The sequence below is a fragment of the Cynara cardunculus genome, unplaced genomic scaffold, assembly GCF_001531365.2.
Source record: "Cynara cardunculus var. scolymus isolate 2C unplaced genomic scaffold, CcrdV1 Un_Scaffold_7472, whole genome shotgun sequence".
Taxonomy (NCBI): domain Eukaryota; kingdom Viridiplantae; phylum Streptophyta; class Magnoliopsida; order Asterales; family Asteraceae; genus Cynara; species Cynara cardunculus.
In genome coordinates this window covers 1-18,644 of record NW_020203567.1, presented here as the reverse complement: position 1 = coordinate 18,644, position 18,644 = coordinate 1, and the positions used below count along the sequence as shown (strand labels likewise).

General features: G+C 32.8%; 1 protein-coding gene across 1 annotated transcript; it reads right to left on the bottom strand.

Annotated features, from left to right (window-relative positions):
- Window positions 1-1,808: 1,808 nt before the first annotated feature.
- On the bottom strand, window positions 1,809-17,592 carry LOC112504945. Its single transcript, XM_025108901.1, has 12 exons — window positions 17,420-17,592; window positions 15,677-15,828; window positions 12,954-13,198; window positions 12,667-12,795; window positions 11,631-12,575; window positions 11,192-11,317; window positions 3,951-4,060; window positions 3,707-3,858; window positions 3,377-3,621; window positions 3,076-3,204; window positions 2,020-2,967; window positions 1,809-1,939 (listed from the first exon to the last, which is right to left on the bottom strand). Exons 1-12 carry the CDS (start codon window positions 17,516-17,518, stop codon window positions 1,809-1,811), a joined length of 3,411 nt encoding a protein of 1,136 aa, XP_024964669.1. The 5' UTR covers window positions 17,519-17,592.
- Between the last annotated feature and the right edge of the window lie 1,052 nt (window positions 17,593-18,644).

Sequence of the window (18,644 nt, the reverse complement as noted above, 5' to 3'; positions counted from 1 at the left end):
GCCGGAAAATTTGTTTATTTCTTTTTTAAATAATTTTTTTAATTTTCCGCCTGAAATCCGCCGGTAATATTAAAGTATTTTTAAAAAATTATTTATTTTTCCGCCGGAAATCCGCCGAAAAATGTTTACTCTTTTTTTAATAAAAATAATAAAAATCCGCCGGAAGTCCGCCGGAAATCCTCCGGAAATCCTCCGGAAATGTTAAATTTTTTAAAAAAATTATTTATTTTTCCGCCGGAAATCCGCCGGCAAAATGTTTAATCTTTTTAATAAAAAATTTAAAAATAATTCAAAATGCCGCCGAAAATTTTAATTTTTTTTAAAAAAATATTTACTTTTCCGCCGGAAATTCGCCGGAAAAGATTAAAAGGGTTTTTGATTTTTTTTTTAAAAACAATTCTAAAATATTTTCCGGCAGATTTAATAATAAAGAATTTTTAAATTTTTTTTAAAATTTTTTTTAAATAATCCGCCGGAAATCCGCCGGAAGTTATAATTTTAATTTTTTTTCAGTTATTAATTATTTTTTAAAGATTAATTAACAATTAATTAACAAATCCGCCGGAAATCAGCCGGAAAATCAACCTGTTTAATTTTTCCGGCGGATTTCCGGCGTATTTCCATCGGAAGTCAATAAAAGTCAATTTTTTTGACTTCCGCCGGAAATCCGCCGGAAAAATTCCGGCGGAAATTTCCGCCGGAAATGCCCAGTTTTCTAGTAGTGTTTAAACGGTAAGAAACGAAAATTATTAAACAAAAACCTACCAAGACGCTAGATTACATAACGTGCGAAAAACATAAATGAGGATTATAACACCAAATTTCCCAGCTAATATCTTTCCCCACCTTGACTCTATTTTTAACCCACATAAAAGAGTAGAATTTGAACTCGTTAACTGCTTCCCGCGATGCCTGAATCTTGCCGTTGAAGATTTTATCGTTTTGACGCCTCCAAATCACCCAACAGGCCGCAATACATATCACATGCAACAACTGTTTTGACCATTTCTCGCCAATCGGGTTTACAATCAACTCCGGGTTTAGATTTGTGTATATATGTAAATCTAGAAGATAATTTTCTTTAATAATAAACACATTCATTTGCCTCTTCATCGAAGACTTGACAATTCCATCATTCATTTGCTCATATTTTCTTCACTTCAATCTAATTTTGGTTTTTAGTTAGTTAATGTTTGTTCGTGATGTTTGCATATTTTTCATGGGTTTTTTTAATAAGTAATGTTTTATTTTGTTTTTATTGAGGAAGATGATTTTTTTTTTCTTGTTTTAGAAGATGAACATCAACAAAATACCTACATTTTTGTTTTGATACCATAATCACTTTAATTTAATAAAGAAAAACACACTTCACAAAAAAGCTAGAGGATATTTTTGCCAAAACACTCACCTAAATTTGATGACATCCAGAGGTAAAAGATCATCATATGAAATAACTATCAAATCGCTATCATATGATAGTCCATGTCAACATAACTACCAAACTCGTTATCATATACGCAACCCATTGCTTAAGAAGTCAAATCATTCTCATTCTTTACAACACTAGACCCGAAAAAGGGAAAAAAATAACATATAAAAGTCACTTAACACGATATTTGTGAATATATGAACAAATTTAAACCTTTCTTTATTTCATGTTTATTCAAGTGTTGTACATACATAATCAATCAACGACTTAAAAATGTATACACATCTTTGAGACGACAGGTTTAAAAGATGAACATTGCCAAATAAAATTAACATATAGAAGGAAATAAATAATCTTCAGAAATAAATGAATAAGTCTTCTAACACTTGGGCATGTCTGGTGGTGGAGGCAAGATTCTTGCATCGCCACTCTTTCCATTCCTTACGATGAATACCATCTCCATCCCCCAACTAACATGACGTTCAAAATGACAATGCATGAACCATACTCCTGCATATTTAAGTAATACACTGAATATRTAAACTGATRTGCAAAATAAAACACATTCTAAAAGGAGGAAATTGACGTACCAGGGTTATTTGCTCTRAATCTGATGGCTGTCCAACCATTCTGAGGAACTGCAATGGTTTGTTGAAGAGGAGGGTCGACAAGATTATAATTTAAAGGATCTCGTTGTCGATCAAAGTTACCGAATCCAGATCCAACAACATAGAAACTATGTCCGTGCAAATGCATGGGATGATCTATTCCTGAAACCACATTTGTTCCTTGGAAAACAAGCTCCACCGTATCGTTGTACTTGAGAATTTTCACCTCAGTTCCATTCATGGGAGTTTGTAGCGACGTATTCAGACTATCTGCAGTGTAATTGAAGATGAAAGGGGGATTATCAGGAAAGTCGTCCCCGTAAACACCATTCATTCCACGGTAATAAGCTCCAAGAATCGAAGTCCTTGGAGTATCGAATGTAATGTTGTTTATGCTTGCACGAAACCTCGTACCCTGTGGTCCCGCACATGTGGTGCCACTCGCACAAGGCAATGTGTTAATTGAAAGTGTATAGAGTAACTTCCTCGTGATTTTCAGTGGAACATCAATGGGATGATCATGACTTGCTAAACTTCTTAGGCTACTAGTGAAACCGGCAGATGCATTTCGGTCATTAAAAGCAGGAAGAACAGGTAAGGCAGGTGATGGAGATGGAGTGTAGTTCCCATTGTACTTGATGAAGGCTGTGGTGGTGCTGCGGTCAAAAAGACTACGAGGGTTGCTGTTATAGAACTTTGCAGCCATATAATAGCGATTGTGGGGTTGGTTTGCTTCTAACAAGAGGTCTAGTGTTTGTCCAGGTGATATAGTCACATAATTTGATTTTAGTGGCTTGGTGTATGCCCCATCAGTTCCTACGACGGTGACTTGATGGTTATCGATTGCAAAGAACATGATATTGTTCATGGCAGCATTTACCATTCGAAGCAAGTAAGTCTTTCCTTGATCCACATTTACAATGGTTGTTCCTGAAGACATTAAGCATTACAAATCCATAATTAGTTAGTTGATSTGGAAGCATATCTACATATTAGTATTTGGTTKATTAATCACACAATTCGCCKTMATCAACCAACCTGGACGAGAGCAATTGTATTGATCGCCCGGTTGACCGTTGATTGTTAGAGCATCAGAGGGAGCTGGATCTCCTCCTGTACGCAGAAAGTCTTCCATCACTGTYTGTATATCATTTTTCCACCAGTCACCTGCATTATTCTCAACCATTAATTCTCTTTGTCTTAAAAGTTATTTGTATTAGAAAATGATATTTAATTTTCACCAGGATTATATAAAAATTGTGCTCGATTTCGTCGTGGAATTTCATTGAGAAATAGGAACCCGTGTTATCAAAGGGTATAAAGATGATGAAACACGTACCAAAGATGACGGGAACCTCTGCATGAGGTTTAGGAAACGGAAAAGTAGTCCCGATTTTGGGAGAGACGACTAGTAAACCATGTACGGTGGCTCGAGACCAATCRCTGTGTGCATGCCACCATAACGTGCCTTCCTCGTCAGAAAGAATAATCTTTTGGCTAAAACGGGTACCAGGTTGAATTGGGCATTGCGTGATAAACTCTGGCCCATCAGACCATGGATATCTAGGTTGTTTCACTCCATGCCTGTACCACTTATGATGTTAGTTAAAAGAACATTYCAGTGTATAYATATACACARAAGGAAATTAAYACATAAATGTATACACACCAATGAATAGTTATATTCTGGGTGKCTTGGTTGATAACATCGACGATGACCGTGTCGCCTCTACGAGCAGAAATAGTCGGACCAGGATATTGTCCRTTAACTGTCAAAATGTTCTTGCTGCTGCATAGCCTTGTGTAGTTGTTTTCTTGAACCTGCAAACAGAAAAAGGTATGTAAATATCAAGTCACTTGCCAACCCTMAMAAATTAGCTAGMAAACATGTGAAAAGAGTCATATAAGCTTACCACGAAAGTATAGTGAACCAAAGCTGCTTGTGATTGTATGAAACCAAGAATCACGAGGAGCCCTAGAACAAGAACATGCATGCTCATGGCTGTCTTCAGATGATCGATATCTTGTTATTGTGTGAGAAATGGTCGATGAATTTGCTTGTTTTAATGGATTAGGATGATGTGTTCTTGCATGGATGTGGTGGCATGTATTTATAGTAGATAAATAAAGCGGCTGGTCATCGAAATCAACCTTGAAGTCGCGTTTCAAGTTTTGTCAACTCGTTTGGTTTATGGTGTTATTAATCACATGCATGAATGGGTATGATTTGGACCCAGTCGGATGCTTTGATTTTTCTTGTTTTCACTTTTGACTCAATGTTATAGTGTTGTTACTTTATCCATTACAACATATCTATCAACAATATTCCCCTCCAACGGTTTTTAATCCATTTCTTAATTTGTCTATTTTCCCAATTTTGTACCTAACTTATATATATGTTTGAGAAATATAAAAATCTGCATAACCTATTTATGTAATAACAGAAAAATATGTTTATGTAATATTATACGTATATATATATAGTCGATTTCAAACGAGAACAACAATTAAATAAAAGAATAAAAAACGGTCGAATCATATGTGATTTGACATTAAAACCACATGTAAAATCACATGTGATTCACGCGACTTTTGCCCCGACCTGAGGTCGCGAGCCACGTCGCCAGCACATCCTTAACCTGTTGGTGTAAAATCAAATGTGATTTTGCACTTGATTTAATTTACTTGTTTTCATTCTCTTATTTTTTTAACGTTCTCGTTTAAACATGCATCCCTATATATATATATATATATATATATATATATATATATATATATGTGTGATATAGAGATTTGATGTCATAAATCACATGTTACAAAATGAAATGGTGTCACCATAAGCTAGATACCACCTCACGAATATTGGTTATGATACCTACCATGCATGCCCTATGATTTGGACCCAGTACCATGTTTTGACATTTCTAAATTTTCACTTTTGGCTTGTTTAAATTAGCATCGTATCTATGTTGACATTTCTAAATTTTCACTCAATATTATACTGCTGTTACTTTCAAGTCTTGCAACTTTGGCTGGAATGGTTTTTCTTCATTTGTTTTTTTTAATTTATTCTTTTTCGTAATTATTTTATGTAATTTTTCTTTCAATTGCTAAAATTATATATCCTTATAGAAATCATATCATGTATTTGTGTGAAATTTGTTTTAGAAAGCTGGCAAAACTGATCGCTAAACAAGATGAGAATAACCACATCATTTGTGCAATTAATCATGCCTCAAAGTATATAACTGGAACATTAAATTGTTAGGATTGTTTACGAATTCTTTTTATTCATACATATTTCATAATATCCTCTTCGTTCATTTATCTGATATCGGTAATGAGGGTCTTGATGATCCATACATATTGTAGAACATTGATCAAGTCCAATCACAAAGCTGCGCATTGCTTTCGTTATTCCTTTACTGCATGAAGAGGTTAATGTATTTTGTTGGGTCTTAATTAAGTCATAATGTACTTTATAATGTGCTACATTACGTCAATTTACTCATTATACATATGTGTTTAACAATTGTAGATACAAATAATTTAAAAGAACTTCAAAAAACCGAAATGCTAATTGTATCGAAACGTGAGTATGGATAAAAGAATGAATTCGGGATCGGATCAAACCAATAAAAATATGGAGGACCAAAGTTATAGATGTGCCTTGGAGAGGGTTTTATCTTATTTGATAGAAATCGTTGTTTAATTGCATTCCATCTCTTGTAGCCTATCGCATCTTGTAGTTGTTTTATGGTTGTATTTGTTTTAGTTTTTAGTAATATATTTTTTGACTGTTTTTCAAAAAAGTTGCAGAGAATAAGAAGTTTCATATATAATTTTGCTTCTCGAAATCAAACGTCAAATAATGAAAATTAGAAAAATCAAAGCTTCGAACTGAGTCCAAATCATAGGGCTTACATGTTAGGTATTATAACACCATACAAAACAAAGATACGTGAGTTAAAGATATTTATTTATCTATTATCCGTTTTGTTACCCATTATTTTATAAGATATAAATAAGAGTCTTATATGAGATAAATGATTACCAGTTTTATTTATCGGTATTTTAAATGGATAAGGAAATAACCTTTAACTAACTCGTCACGTACCCTTGTCAGCACTCTAAATACAAGCCACCCCATCCATGCAAAAACACATCCAAATCAATTAAAACAAGCAAATCATGAACATTTCTCATTTTTATGTGTTATATGTACATATTTTTATGTGTTGATGTCGTTTGTATGCATGTACATGTGTTGTTTGTGTGTGTATATATATATATAGTGGTTGCTAACCGTGATATGTGCATGTGTTATAAGTATATATACCCATTAAGGCCTAATAAACCAAATAAAGTCAAATAAAACTAAATAAGTTCATTAAGACCCGATAAACTCAAACTGTGTTAGAGTTATTACTTATTATTTATTTACTTTATTTTATTTTGTAAGTTTCTAATTCTTGTTTGATTGCAAAACCTAATAATGAAGCTCAAACTATGTTTGACTGTTTTACTTTGTTTGACTATTGACTGTTTCACTTGTTTTCGGAAAGTGTTAAACATCTATTATATGAAAAGTGTTAAACATCTATCATAGTTTTCGAAATGGCAATAAGATGCCGAGCTTAACAGAAGAGGTGTTTACATCAGAAAATTACTTGACATATGAGTCTGAATTACCATCATGAATTTGTAGAATCCCCATCAAATGTTAAAATTGGATGAGTGACATGATTTTATTGTGTTTCTATTGTATTTATGTAGAATGTCTTTCGTTCTTTATGGGTTTGTTGTTATACACTTAATTTGATGCATACCCGTATCAGTTGAGGTCTATTTTACTATGCATTGCTCGATCCTTTGATTAGCACCATATATATGCATAGATTTCATTTGTGAATAATGAATACTGATTATTCATGTTGTTTTAAAGTTAAAAATATTCTCATATATAGTTGTGATTGAATTTTTTTTTCACTATAAGGGGCATTTTTTTGACTTTCCGCCGTGGGCATCCAAAATCTCAGGGCCGGCCCTGGTGATACTGTTGAATTTTGCTAGTAATCACTTACCCGAATAAGCGTTCGATAAACTACCCCTAAGTCAAAAGTGAATATTTAGAAAAGTCAAAACAACATACCAGGTCCAAATCATAGGGCATGCATATTAGGAATTATAATCAATATTTTAAATGGTGTGACGTGTGGCATGGGGGTGGCGAATTGAGCAAGCCTTAAACCATAGGCGTCGTGCCATGACCTTTTTCAAAGCGTAACTTGTGATGACAAATCTTTATATCATATACAATATTATATATATATATATATAATATTGTATATGATGTGTTATGCTTTTTTGCACCCTTACCTCTTTACCCCATCTTGAATTTGCTATATCATGTACAACTCCATCCATATAGCTTAGCAAAATCGTCTTCAAATTTCAAGTAGAGAAGAAAAAGTATAAACTGAGATGACAGGGTTCAAAAACCTATTTATCATATACAACAAATCTTTATATCATATACAATATCCTTCTGTTTAATTTCAATGGAGAGGGCTTACAGAGAGGATGCTACAATCTCCAAAACCTGGTACTTGCTTTGCCGTTAGATATTGGGAAGTTAATGGTTTTGGAATCTTGGCATATATGGTTGGTCCCATGGCTGTTTCAATTTCAATTAATGGTGCTATTGGATCTGTTTATGGTTTTAAATTTGAATTGGGTTCATCCAACAAATTGGTTTCTGATCTTCAGTTATATTCCAAAAAGCATGTGCAAATCTATTCGTAGAAGTTGGAGATGGAGAATCGAGTCATTTTTTTTATCTTATCATATACAAGCACAGAAGAAAAAGTGCAAACTGAGATGACAGGGTTCAAAAACCTGGAGATTTGTTTGCTTATCGTATTGTAACTTTTTTTATGTTGTGTTAATTTCTAATCGCCTACCATAGGGATAATATAGCGTTGGTCTGTCATATTCATAGCCTTTGAGTTAGAGTATCTTGTCAACTCACTTTACTAGTTTGATAGGGAGAAAGGAAAATTAAAAGTTTTGTTGCTGTAACATATTCTTACTTGTTTGGATATATATTTGGATGGAGATCAAATCGATCCAGAGATTACATTCATCTAGAATGAGTTGTTTGAGAGAATTGAGTTGCCCATATTTCAGAGTGGTTGGGATGGAATATTTACATGGTGGACTAAACACTCGAACAGAGTAGGCATGTTTTTATGCAAAAGACATCCTTTTTTTATATTTTCTATCTACTTGCTGGTTGTTTTAATTAGAAGTTGACCCCATATACATTTTGCATGTTCATGTTTCTTGTTTGCAAATTCAAATTTTGCAGGTTTATGTTTTTTGATTGCTGGTTGATTTATGTTTTGATTTTATTGATTGTTTATAATTCATGATATGAACTATGTATGTTTTTAATTGTTGTATTTCATCTTCATAACTAAGTGTTCATTTGAATTTTATTCATAAAGTTGTATAAGTTCGTYCTTGATGTGTTTGAGTACTAAACTGAGATTAAATTGATCAACTTGTGACTGGGAGAGGATTTTGTTTCTCGAGTAAATTTTGATGAGAAGGATATTGAAATTTGAAGACGATTTTGCTGAGCTATATGGATAGAGTTGTACATGGTATAGCAAATTCAAGATGGGGTAAAGCGGTAAGGGTACAAAAAAGCATAACACATCATCAAGTAGTTGTTCTCTAAAAACAACAAATCATTGTGCCAAACTGCAGGTTGAAGCTGCGGTCTCAAGCTGATAAATACCACTTAAATGTTTCTTGTAATTTAATCTTTGATTATTTAAGGGTCAATTTGATACACAAGATAAGATTGATATGTGCTATAAATGTCTCTCTATGATAAAATAATAATATTGCTTTATTTCAATGGTAATTTTTATTTATTGTGTTTTTACTTATGAACATTTTACTAATTTCCTATTACCAAATGTACAACTTATTATTGTACATATAACTTCTTAAAAATCATGTTTGAACTCAATAAATTAAATTGATAATTTATGATTTTTTTTTTCTAAATCATCTATACTACCTTATAAACCAAATTTCATAAAAGTCTTAAAAACAACATATGAAGCACAAAGTACTACATTTTTAGCATGTTTTTCAAAAAGAACTCTTAATTACAAGCATTTATGCACAAAGTACAACCCATTGATTTAGTTTCCGTTCCCCCTCCCTACACTAGATGCTATTGCCGCTCCTAAAAAAATGCATCAACTCCCAAGAAACTATTCATACTTAGATGTCGATTCCAGCTCCCAAAGTACCGCTCACACTTCGCCTTATAACGCTTTGGATTCTGTCTCTCACTTTATCTTCAAAACGCTGATCAATTGTCCCAATGGCTCTTTTTGGATTTCAAGTTTGATCTCCATCTTCAATATCTATGTATGGTTTTCTCCATCTTCAATATGAGCTGTATGGGTTTCTCCTGATAAGAATTGACTTAATTTTTGTCAGTTAGATATTTCTTATTCTAAAGCTACATACATAATTATTTACTTCTTATGGACATTTAGGTTTTGAAGAAACCCTTTTCCCCCCACATACTTGTTGATTAAGCAAGTGCATTTGGTAAGCAAAAAGTAAGTTCAGATATGACAAGCAAAAAACAAGTCCAAAAAATGCTTTCATGATAGCTAGCTTGGTTGCAAATAACTGCTCAAAATTTTAGTTGGTTCAGCAACCATTCCATTTCTCATGGTACATTCTACAACTCGCAAATTGATAATCTTTGTTAGCTATCTTGGATTACTGATATTTCACTCTATCCCACAGTGACCAAATCCTTGATCTTTCCTTGAGTTTAATAGCAAATATTGATAAACAAACTAATGGGTTTGGTGATATTACAATAGGGATGGTAGATAGAGTACATTAGGCAAGGCTATTAATATTTTTGTTTCCTGTGTCGGCAAATTTGTTTGGGTCAAAAGTACCATGAGGTCCCAAGTTCAAATCCAGTAAGGAATAAAAATCCCTTATGGCCACGGAGGTTTAAATGTGGTGACTCCGGACTATCTGCAAAGCAGATGATTGCCTTGGGATTAGTCGGCTCGCATAGCGGGTTGGATATCCAGGTTAATAAAAAAAAATTGTCTGAGGTACTCCAAATTTTCCATATAGAAATCTCATTTAGGCTTTTTGGACTACCTTGATTGCTTTGCTTTAATTGCCATTTAAAGCATTGAAATTCTTCCACATATTTTGAGCATGTAGAAGTTTTACAGTTATTAACAATTGCATTGGATCTTTTTAAAACCAATCCACTTGATATATTCCTTCAGCACTAAAAGATTTTCAAAAGGTGATGTTTACCTTGTGGAACAGACTTCGAATCCACATGCTCCAACTTGAGGAGATATTATTGAAACCTTGGTTTGCTATCCTCCGTTTTGGGTCATTTCTCTTTATCATAGCTAGTAGCTAGTTGTAGTTGTTTAGGATTCTATTTCTTATCTACTAATAACTATATGAAAATAAATCCTTCCCAAAATGATCTTTTTCTTGTTGTTATATATGTCTTTGGTTTTGATCTCTATAATATGTTTAATTGTTCATTTAAGAGCTAATATTCCATAAGAGAAATCAGAAAATTTGTCAAACCACAATAATGAAATTCCTTAGAATTGAATAATAATTAAATTCCTTACATGCTTCTTAATAATGCATAATTAAACTTGCAAACCCCAACAAAATTCTCAAAAATATCTTACAACAATTAATAATAAGTTATATATATAACAAAGAGAACACACTATGAATGTGCATTATTATGGATACAGTACTTGTTCCATTTGAAGCTAGCAGCACTAGTGGCTCCTACTTTTACAATATCAAACAACAAATCTTCTTGTATTTATTCATATTCTTAGAGATATTCAAACCCGTAATTGAAAATCATATCATAAAACTCGTTTTATACCATTGAAGCAAAAGCCATTTTGTAGGTTATATGCTATATATCTTTGATCTATGCATACAGTCCAGATAAAGATATTGCAGATTCTAGTGATCAGCATGCAGATTTTGACATGAGACAGATACGAAGAAAGAAGAATTATTCGTATTAGGATGATTTTTTAAGTGCATGGTGGGAAATCTGGAGGTGGTGGCAAGATTGATTCCCCTGKACCGCTACCATTCTTTGTGATGAATACTGCCTCCATTCCCCAACTTATATGACGTTCAAGATGGCAATGCATTAACCAAACTCCTGTAAATTAAAGAAAGGCCAGTGAACTCACAACGTAAATCGGGTTCTTGATTTCATTAAACGAATTGCAAGACTAGATGTGTTTTAATCATTTGACATGTTCATTTTGAAAGTGTCGATTATAGAACCTAAGTTTATAGAATCAAAAAATTATGTGTCCTATATATAAATGTGCTATAATGAGGTGAGAAGATATATAAAACAACGTGTTAGAACATTTAGATATCTTAGACGACATATAAAACTGATTTTGGACTAGCCATAACAATTTTAGTGCTCATGCAGGCTAATTATTTTAGAAATATAGACTCACCAGGGTTATCGGCCTTGAATCTAATAGCTGTCCACCCATTTTTCGGAACTGCAATGGTCTGTTGGAGAGGAGGATCAACAAGATTATACCCCAAAGGATCCTTACTTCTATTAAAGTTACCAAATCCCCATCCAACAACGTAAAAACTATGCCCATGCAAATGCATGGGGTGATCGATCCCTGCAACCAAGTTTGTTCCTTGAAACACCAGCTCTACTGTGTCGTTGAAATCTAGTACTTTCACCTCTGTAGCATTCAACGGAGTCTGCAACGATGTACTCAGATTAGTGGAGGTAAAGTTGAAAAACAATGGTGGGAAACTGGGAAAGTCGTCTCCATAAACACCRGTGATTCTTCTATAATAARCATCCAGTATCGAAATCCTTGGAGAATCAAATGTTATGTTGTTTACACTTGCAGCAAACCTACGTCCTCCAAGTCCTAAACATGCATTATTAGGGCATGGCAATGTGTTGATGGAGATGGTGAACAAGAAGTTGTGTGTGATCTTCATTGGGACGTCGATAGGATGAGCACGACTTGCTAAACTTCTAAGGCTTCCAGTGAAATTAACCGATGCACTGGTGTCACTAACCTTTGGAAGATGGGGAAAAATTGGAGGTGAAGATGATTTTTTGTAGCCTTTGTACTCGATAATGGCTGTGGTGGTAGTGTTATCGAAACTAATCMRTGGCTGGCTATTATATGGCTTAGCTGCAATATAATAGCGACCTATGGGTTGGTTGGCTTTAAACAAGAGGTCGATGGTTTGGCCAGGGGAGATGGTCACATAGTCGCTTTTTAGTGGCTTGGTGTATGCACCATCGGTTCCTACAACGGTTACTTCGTGGTCTCCAATYGCCCAGAACATGAAGAGGTTCATCGCGGCATTAACCATTCTGAGCATATAAGTTTTTCCATGTTCCACAATGAACTTGGTTGTTTCTGAAAACACKTATTAAAAATGTACRAATCAACATTTTTCAATGATGATATCARATAGAGATTCTTTTTCGAACATAATGAGAATGAAAACCTGCAGTAGAGCAAGGGTAAAGATCACCAGGTTGGCCATTGATGGTTAGAGCATCAGATGAATTAGGATCCCCTCCGGTGCTCATGAAATCTAGCAACACAGCCTCAACATCTTGCCTAAACCATTCACCTGCATGTGGACCCTGATTAGAATAAACATCACATTCATTTTGTACCGATTTCTTTTGTTGTTATATTTCATTTAACGGTAATAGATACGACGCCTCTAATTAAAAGACGTCGGATGAAAAGACTGATTGATATCGAAGATAATAGCGAAAAATTAACCAAAGATGATGGGAAACTCGGCGGCTGGTTTAGGGAAAGGGTATGGCCTTCCGATCTTGGGGAATATAACGATTAGACCATGAACAGTGGCTCGAGTCCAATCGCTATGAGCGTGCCACCATAGTGTGCCTTCTTCGTCAGAAAGAATGATTTTTTGGCTAAAGTTGCCTCCTGGTTTGATCGGACATTGTGTGATGAATTCAGGCCCATCAGACCATGGATATCTTGGTTGCTTCACTCCATGCCTACAGTCACAACTTATATTAGTATCTCGTCATTTTCAAAGAACTCCTTAAATTAAATTGCTAAAATGATATATTTATCGTATTTATTTATTGATTGCTATTTAAATATAATTCAAATGTCAAGAATGTGATTAAATTAAACAATAATCAACTAGAAACATTGGTGGAACAAAGGGAAATTGTAATCTCCTCAATTAAATTTCATTTTCTTTTATTAACCTGGATATCTAATCCGTTGTGTGAGCCGATTAATCCCAAAGTGGCCACCTATTTTACGGGTAGCCCGGAATCACCGCATTTGAATCTTCGTGGCTACAAGAGGATTTTTATTTCTCCTTGAATTTGAACATGAGATCTACAACCACTTTTGACCTTTGGTGTCCAAGCTCATACCAATCATGCACCACCCATGTGATGAAACGTAATTCCCACTAAACTTAAGCAAATACCGTACCCAAAAGTCTATTTTCAGATGTAAAATAAAAAGAAATTTTTTTACGTAAATGAGAATTCTTACACAAAATTATCATGTAAATGTGGGATCATTAAGCAAATTCTTTATGAAAATATGGATCCTTATGTAAATTTTTGTAAAGATTTTTTTTCGTTTTTAATCTTAAAATCGAGTTTACACAAATGTATACATCATTTGCATAAACTATTGCTAAAATAATAATTCGATTAAAAAAAAAAATGAAGTTGGTTTGGAAGATTAATTATTTTGATATTTTTTCCAGAATTAATGTTTTCCATATTTATGTTTATTAATTAATAATGACGTATTTTTTATTTGAAAGCCTTTGAAATTCTCGAAAATAATTTACTTAAAATTAATTTGATGAATATTTATGGAGACGTGTTAGACTTTTCATGTTCTATGGTTCGTAGAAAACAACCCACGATGATGCCGATGGGATGGGAAAGCTGCAATAAAATTAAATTGGTTATTGACAAATTGCATGAAAAAGTAACGTATTTTAACTTAATTCTTATTTTGAGTAACGTACTTTCAAAACTTTCATTTTGGTACCTAAGATGTAAAGTTTTAAACATTTAAGTACTCGGGTAACCACTTGAAGACTAAAATTAGATTAAAAAAAAAAGACTGATTTTATATTTAAAAAAATCTACGTCACTGACCACGTCAGCAAATAATACCGAGTCGGATACCACATCACTCGTCACATCAGCATGATAATCGGTTAATACTTCAACCAGTTACCCGGGTACTTAAATGTTTAAAACTTTACATCTTAGGTACCAAAATGAAAGTTTTAAAAGTCCGTTACCCAAAATAAGAATCAAGTTAAAGTGCATTATTTTTTCATGTAATTTGCCCTATCTTAAATCCTGAATTTTTTTAACGTATAATTTAACATGATTCTAACTTAAATAAGAGTATATATAGCAATATCTATAAAATACAGTATTTTTATCATAAAAATATCTTCTTCAAATAAATATTGTTGATAGATTTTTATTTTTTATATAGGTCAATGATGTAGTGGATAGCGTTTTAGAACATTTCTAACAGATGCTTTAAAATTGGAAAGTAAAAAATCAAAAGCACTAAAACAATTATGTTTATTTCTAATAGATTTCTATTTTTGAATATTACATCAATTAATTATATTATTAAAATATTCAATACAGGTAATAAAGTATTATTTATCTCTCCTAAAACATTTATTTTCACCAAAGGGCTTTTGGCCTAGCAATATCGTAGCCCTTGGCCTTGTAGGAGGTCAGAAGTTCAAACCTTACCATAGGTGAGGAGGGTGTGTGAGTTTATTTATTGAATTTGCCGTATATAAATATTATATACTTCAGAAAAAAAACATTTATTTTCAAGCAATCTTATTGGTAGAAAAAAGAAAAAGTCATTTCTTTCTTATAAATAATCATTTTTTTTAAATCTCCAAATTTGGAGAATTTCATCTCCTCTCTCATATTTTATCCATTTTGAAAAAGGTTTTAGAGAATTTGTTGTAGCAAAATTCCTCAAAATCTTCATTTTAGAAAATATGTTAGGGATGTTTTTATGTAGTAGTTGAATGTAGTTTCTATATAAATAATAGGTTAATTAGGTTATATTTTGACCTTAAAGATAAACTAGAAACAAGGTTTTTGAAACGACTTCAAGTCGTTGCTAAAAGTCCATTTATCGTCAACGAATCATATCGTCATTATAGCTTGCGACTAGAACAAGCCATTATTAAAGGCGTGTTACCAAGACTCACATTTCTTATTGAAAACACATAAAATTTTGAAAACCCTAATAATCAATAATAATAACTCGAAAATTTTATATTTGAGTATTATTATTTCTGAGTTATCAATAAAACATCCCAACAAATATCAAAAATTTAACTCGAAAATGATTTCTTTCCCTTGCCACCCCTCATCCATCTCTCTCTCTCTCTCACAAACGCACATACAAATTAAAGAAAGAGCAATAAAAGTGAAATATAATGTTACCAGTGAATAGTGATGCCTAGATTGCCTCGGTTGAATACGTTAACAATGAGGGTTTCACCCCTATGAGCATAAATAGTCGGACCAGGAAATTCACCATTAATCGTCAAGATCCTCTTGCTCTTGCATAGCCTTGTGAAGTTGGCTTCTTTAACCTACAACAACCCAAAAAAATTGTAATAAGTCAGATTTACCCTTCCCTGTGTAATTCTTGTTTTAGAATCTTATATCTAATCAAACATTCAAAATTAACATTTACAAACTCAATCTTGAATACATATATGATTTATTTGTCCACTGAAAACATTAACTTGCATGCACCAAGGGCAATTATGTCAATCTACACCATGTTCACTTCAAGTTCAACTTAGCTAGCATTCGTGTTTAGCTTGTCATTGTAATATATTTTGTCAAATTTTACCAAACCAGATTCACTAGTAATCTAACTATACTCTATATGTTGTCAAAGGCGTTTGGATAGCTAATTGCAATGAATATATTATATTTTCCAATCTTTTCCATTGAAAAAGACCAAACACAACAGTACTCATTTGGACTTGTTCTTCGTATCTTTCATCATCAAATTATACCATGATGTTGATTTGCATTAAGTTCCTCATAACACAAAAACGTTGAACACCACTCTCATGAATTGGTATCAACCAAGATTTCAATTAAAATCAAGCTAGTCTTGTCAATATATATATATATATATATATATATATATATATATATATAATCGTGTTCCTAAAATTGATTAGGAATTTCGGAACCGTCCACAGTGCGACATGCTACATATTTATTAGGAATATGAATGTGTTAGTGTGTGATTCAAGATAAATAATTATACTTCCATATTCATCATGAATGTGTTAAAATAATGATGAATATTAATCATGAAAAAGGACACAGTGACATGATGTGGATGGATCCTAGATTCTTAACCAATTTTAGTTTCTAATGGACTTCCATACATACATGCATGCATACATACATATATAAGGGAATCTTTTATTAGAAACTATAAAATTGTGATAACCTTAAGAACTATGCATCATGTGCTATTATATGTTTTTTTTCCATCTAAGACTAGAATTTGGAATATGGATTAACATATATTTGTTTCACATATATATAGAAAGATATTGTCAAAGCATATTTTGTTAAAATTAGCATACATAGGTTCATGCATCAACTTCAACCCCACTTTCTTTTCGTCAATCGGAGAATATTTTTGTATTTTCTTACACCACAAACCTCAATTCCATGTTTTCAACTAATTACGTTGATGTCAAAATAACACGTTTCTAAATAATTGACATCCAATATGAATACAAAAACCTAAAATTGACATATATATTTTCCGTATTTTTAACTGTAAAAGCCTGCATTTTTCCGTCAAAATCATGACTTTTTTGCACAAAAATAATCAAATATGACGAAAAGCAAATTAAGGGCCCCTTTAAATGATGTTATATGTTAATCACATATTTAGCCTACCCGATTAATATATATATGTATATATATATCAATCACTTACAACTAAAATCCAATAAATTGATGATTAATTAACTTCTAAATACATACTTGACAACTAACATAAAATATTAAAACTTAAACTTGTTTTAATACATGAAATACTAAAAAAGGGTTGGTTGCAGAAAATAAGCAATAAATTGAGGTTTTTGAAAATAACAACTTGAAAAAAGGTTGTCTTCAAGAGAGAAGAGAATGAAAGCAATATACCTCATAGTTATAGGTTTTTGGAAGCAAAGCTGCTTGAGACCCGATAAACCCCATAACCACAAGAAACCCTACAACATGCAAAGCAATGGCCTTCTTCATATTTATATGATGATCAAACTTATAGTTTCAAATCTGTAAGGTGTGATGTTAGTTGTTGTTTCTTGGATTCATGTTAGAGTATGTTATGTGATGGTTGTATTTATAGTTGGTGTGAGAGGGACCATGGGAAGACGTATGGTTATGCTGGTAGGTGCACATCCTCACTAAACGTTAAAACAAGTAGTGAATCATATTTTTAAAACCATTTAAAGGGATTGTTTACTCAAATGTTTACTCGGTAAGTGCTTACCTATAGAAATTAACACTATAATTTATTTTGATGCGTAAGATTTCAGTACATCAAAACGTACCCAATTAATGCAATAATTTACTGGGTAAACGCTTAATTATCTGGGTAAGACTCTCTATCCTTTTCATCTCTCTTACCCGGTAAGATTTTTGACCTTTGTCATGTTCATCCGATGAGAAAATTTATCCGGTAAAGACTTACCAAATAAGCGTTTAATAAACGATCCATAACTATTTTTATCTAAACTGAGACGATATAAAAGTAAATTGATACCATTATACAAAACCCCATTCAGTAAATCGATGTTTTCGTTTATTCTTCCCATCATTTTCCACATATTCAACGGACAATTATTGATTCTCTCAAGTGTGGACAAGAGAGATGCATAAATGAGTTCGAGAATTCGAACCTTTGGACTATGACTAGTTCAGAAAAGCTCATAAAAATTCTATATTTTTCCTCGAGTATTTATCAAGTATTGATTATTGTAAAACATAGTCCAAGCTCGATCAAAACCTGGTACAAAAAGTGAGGAAATGACCATATGTTTTGTAGTTTTTGAACTTCTCTTTTAAAAAGGTTTGACCTTGTCATCACGTCACGTCTAACGCCACTTACAAACTATATGTGTGTGTATGTTTTCGACCTAGCGGAGGCCATTTCTAGCCACATTATATGGTCTACTAATGGGAAAATGAAAGCCAAAAATGTTGATGGTGACTAAACTTGAGGAGGGATTAGGTAAAGTTACACCCTAACTCATTAACACGTATGTGTACACTTCATACAAATGAAAGACAAGCATTTATGTAAGTTCTTATCTCAAACGCCCATCAAACATGATGCAAATTTATTACTTCTTATTTTAGGACTATA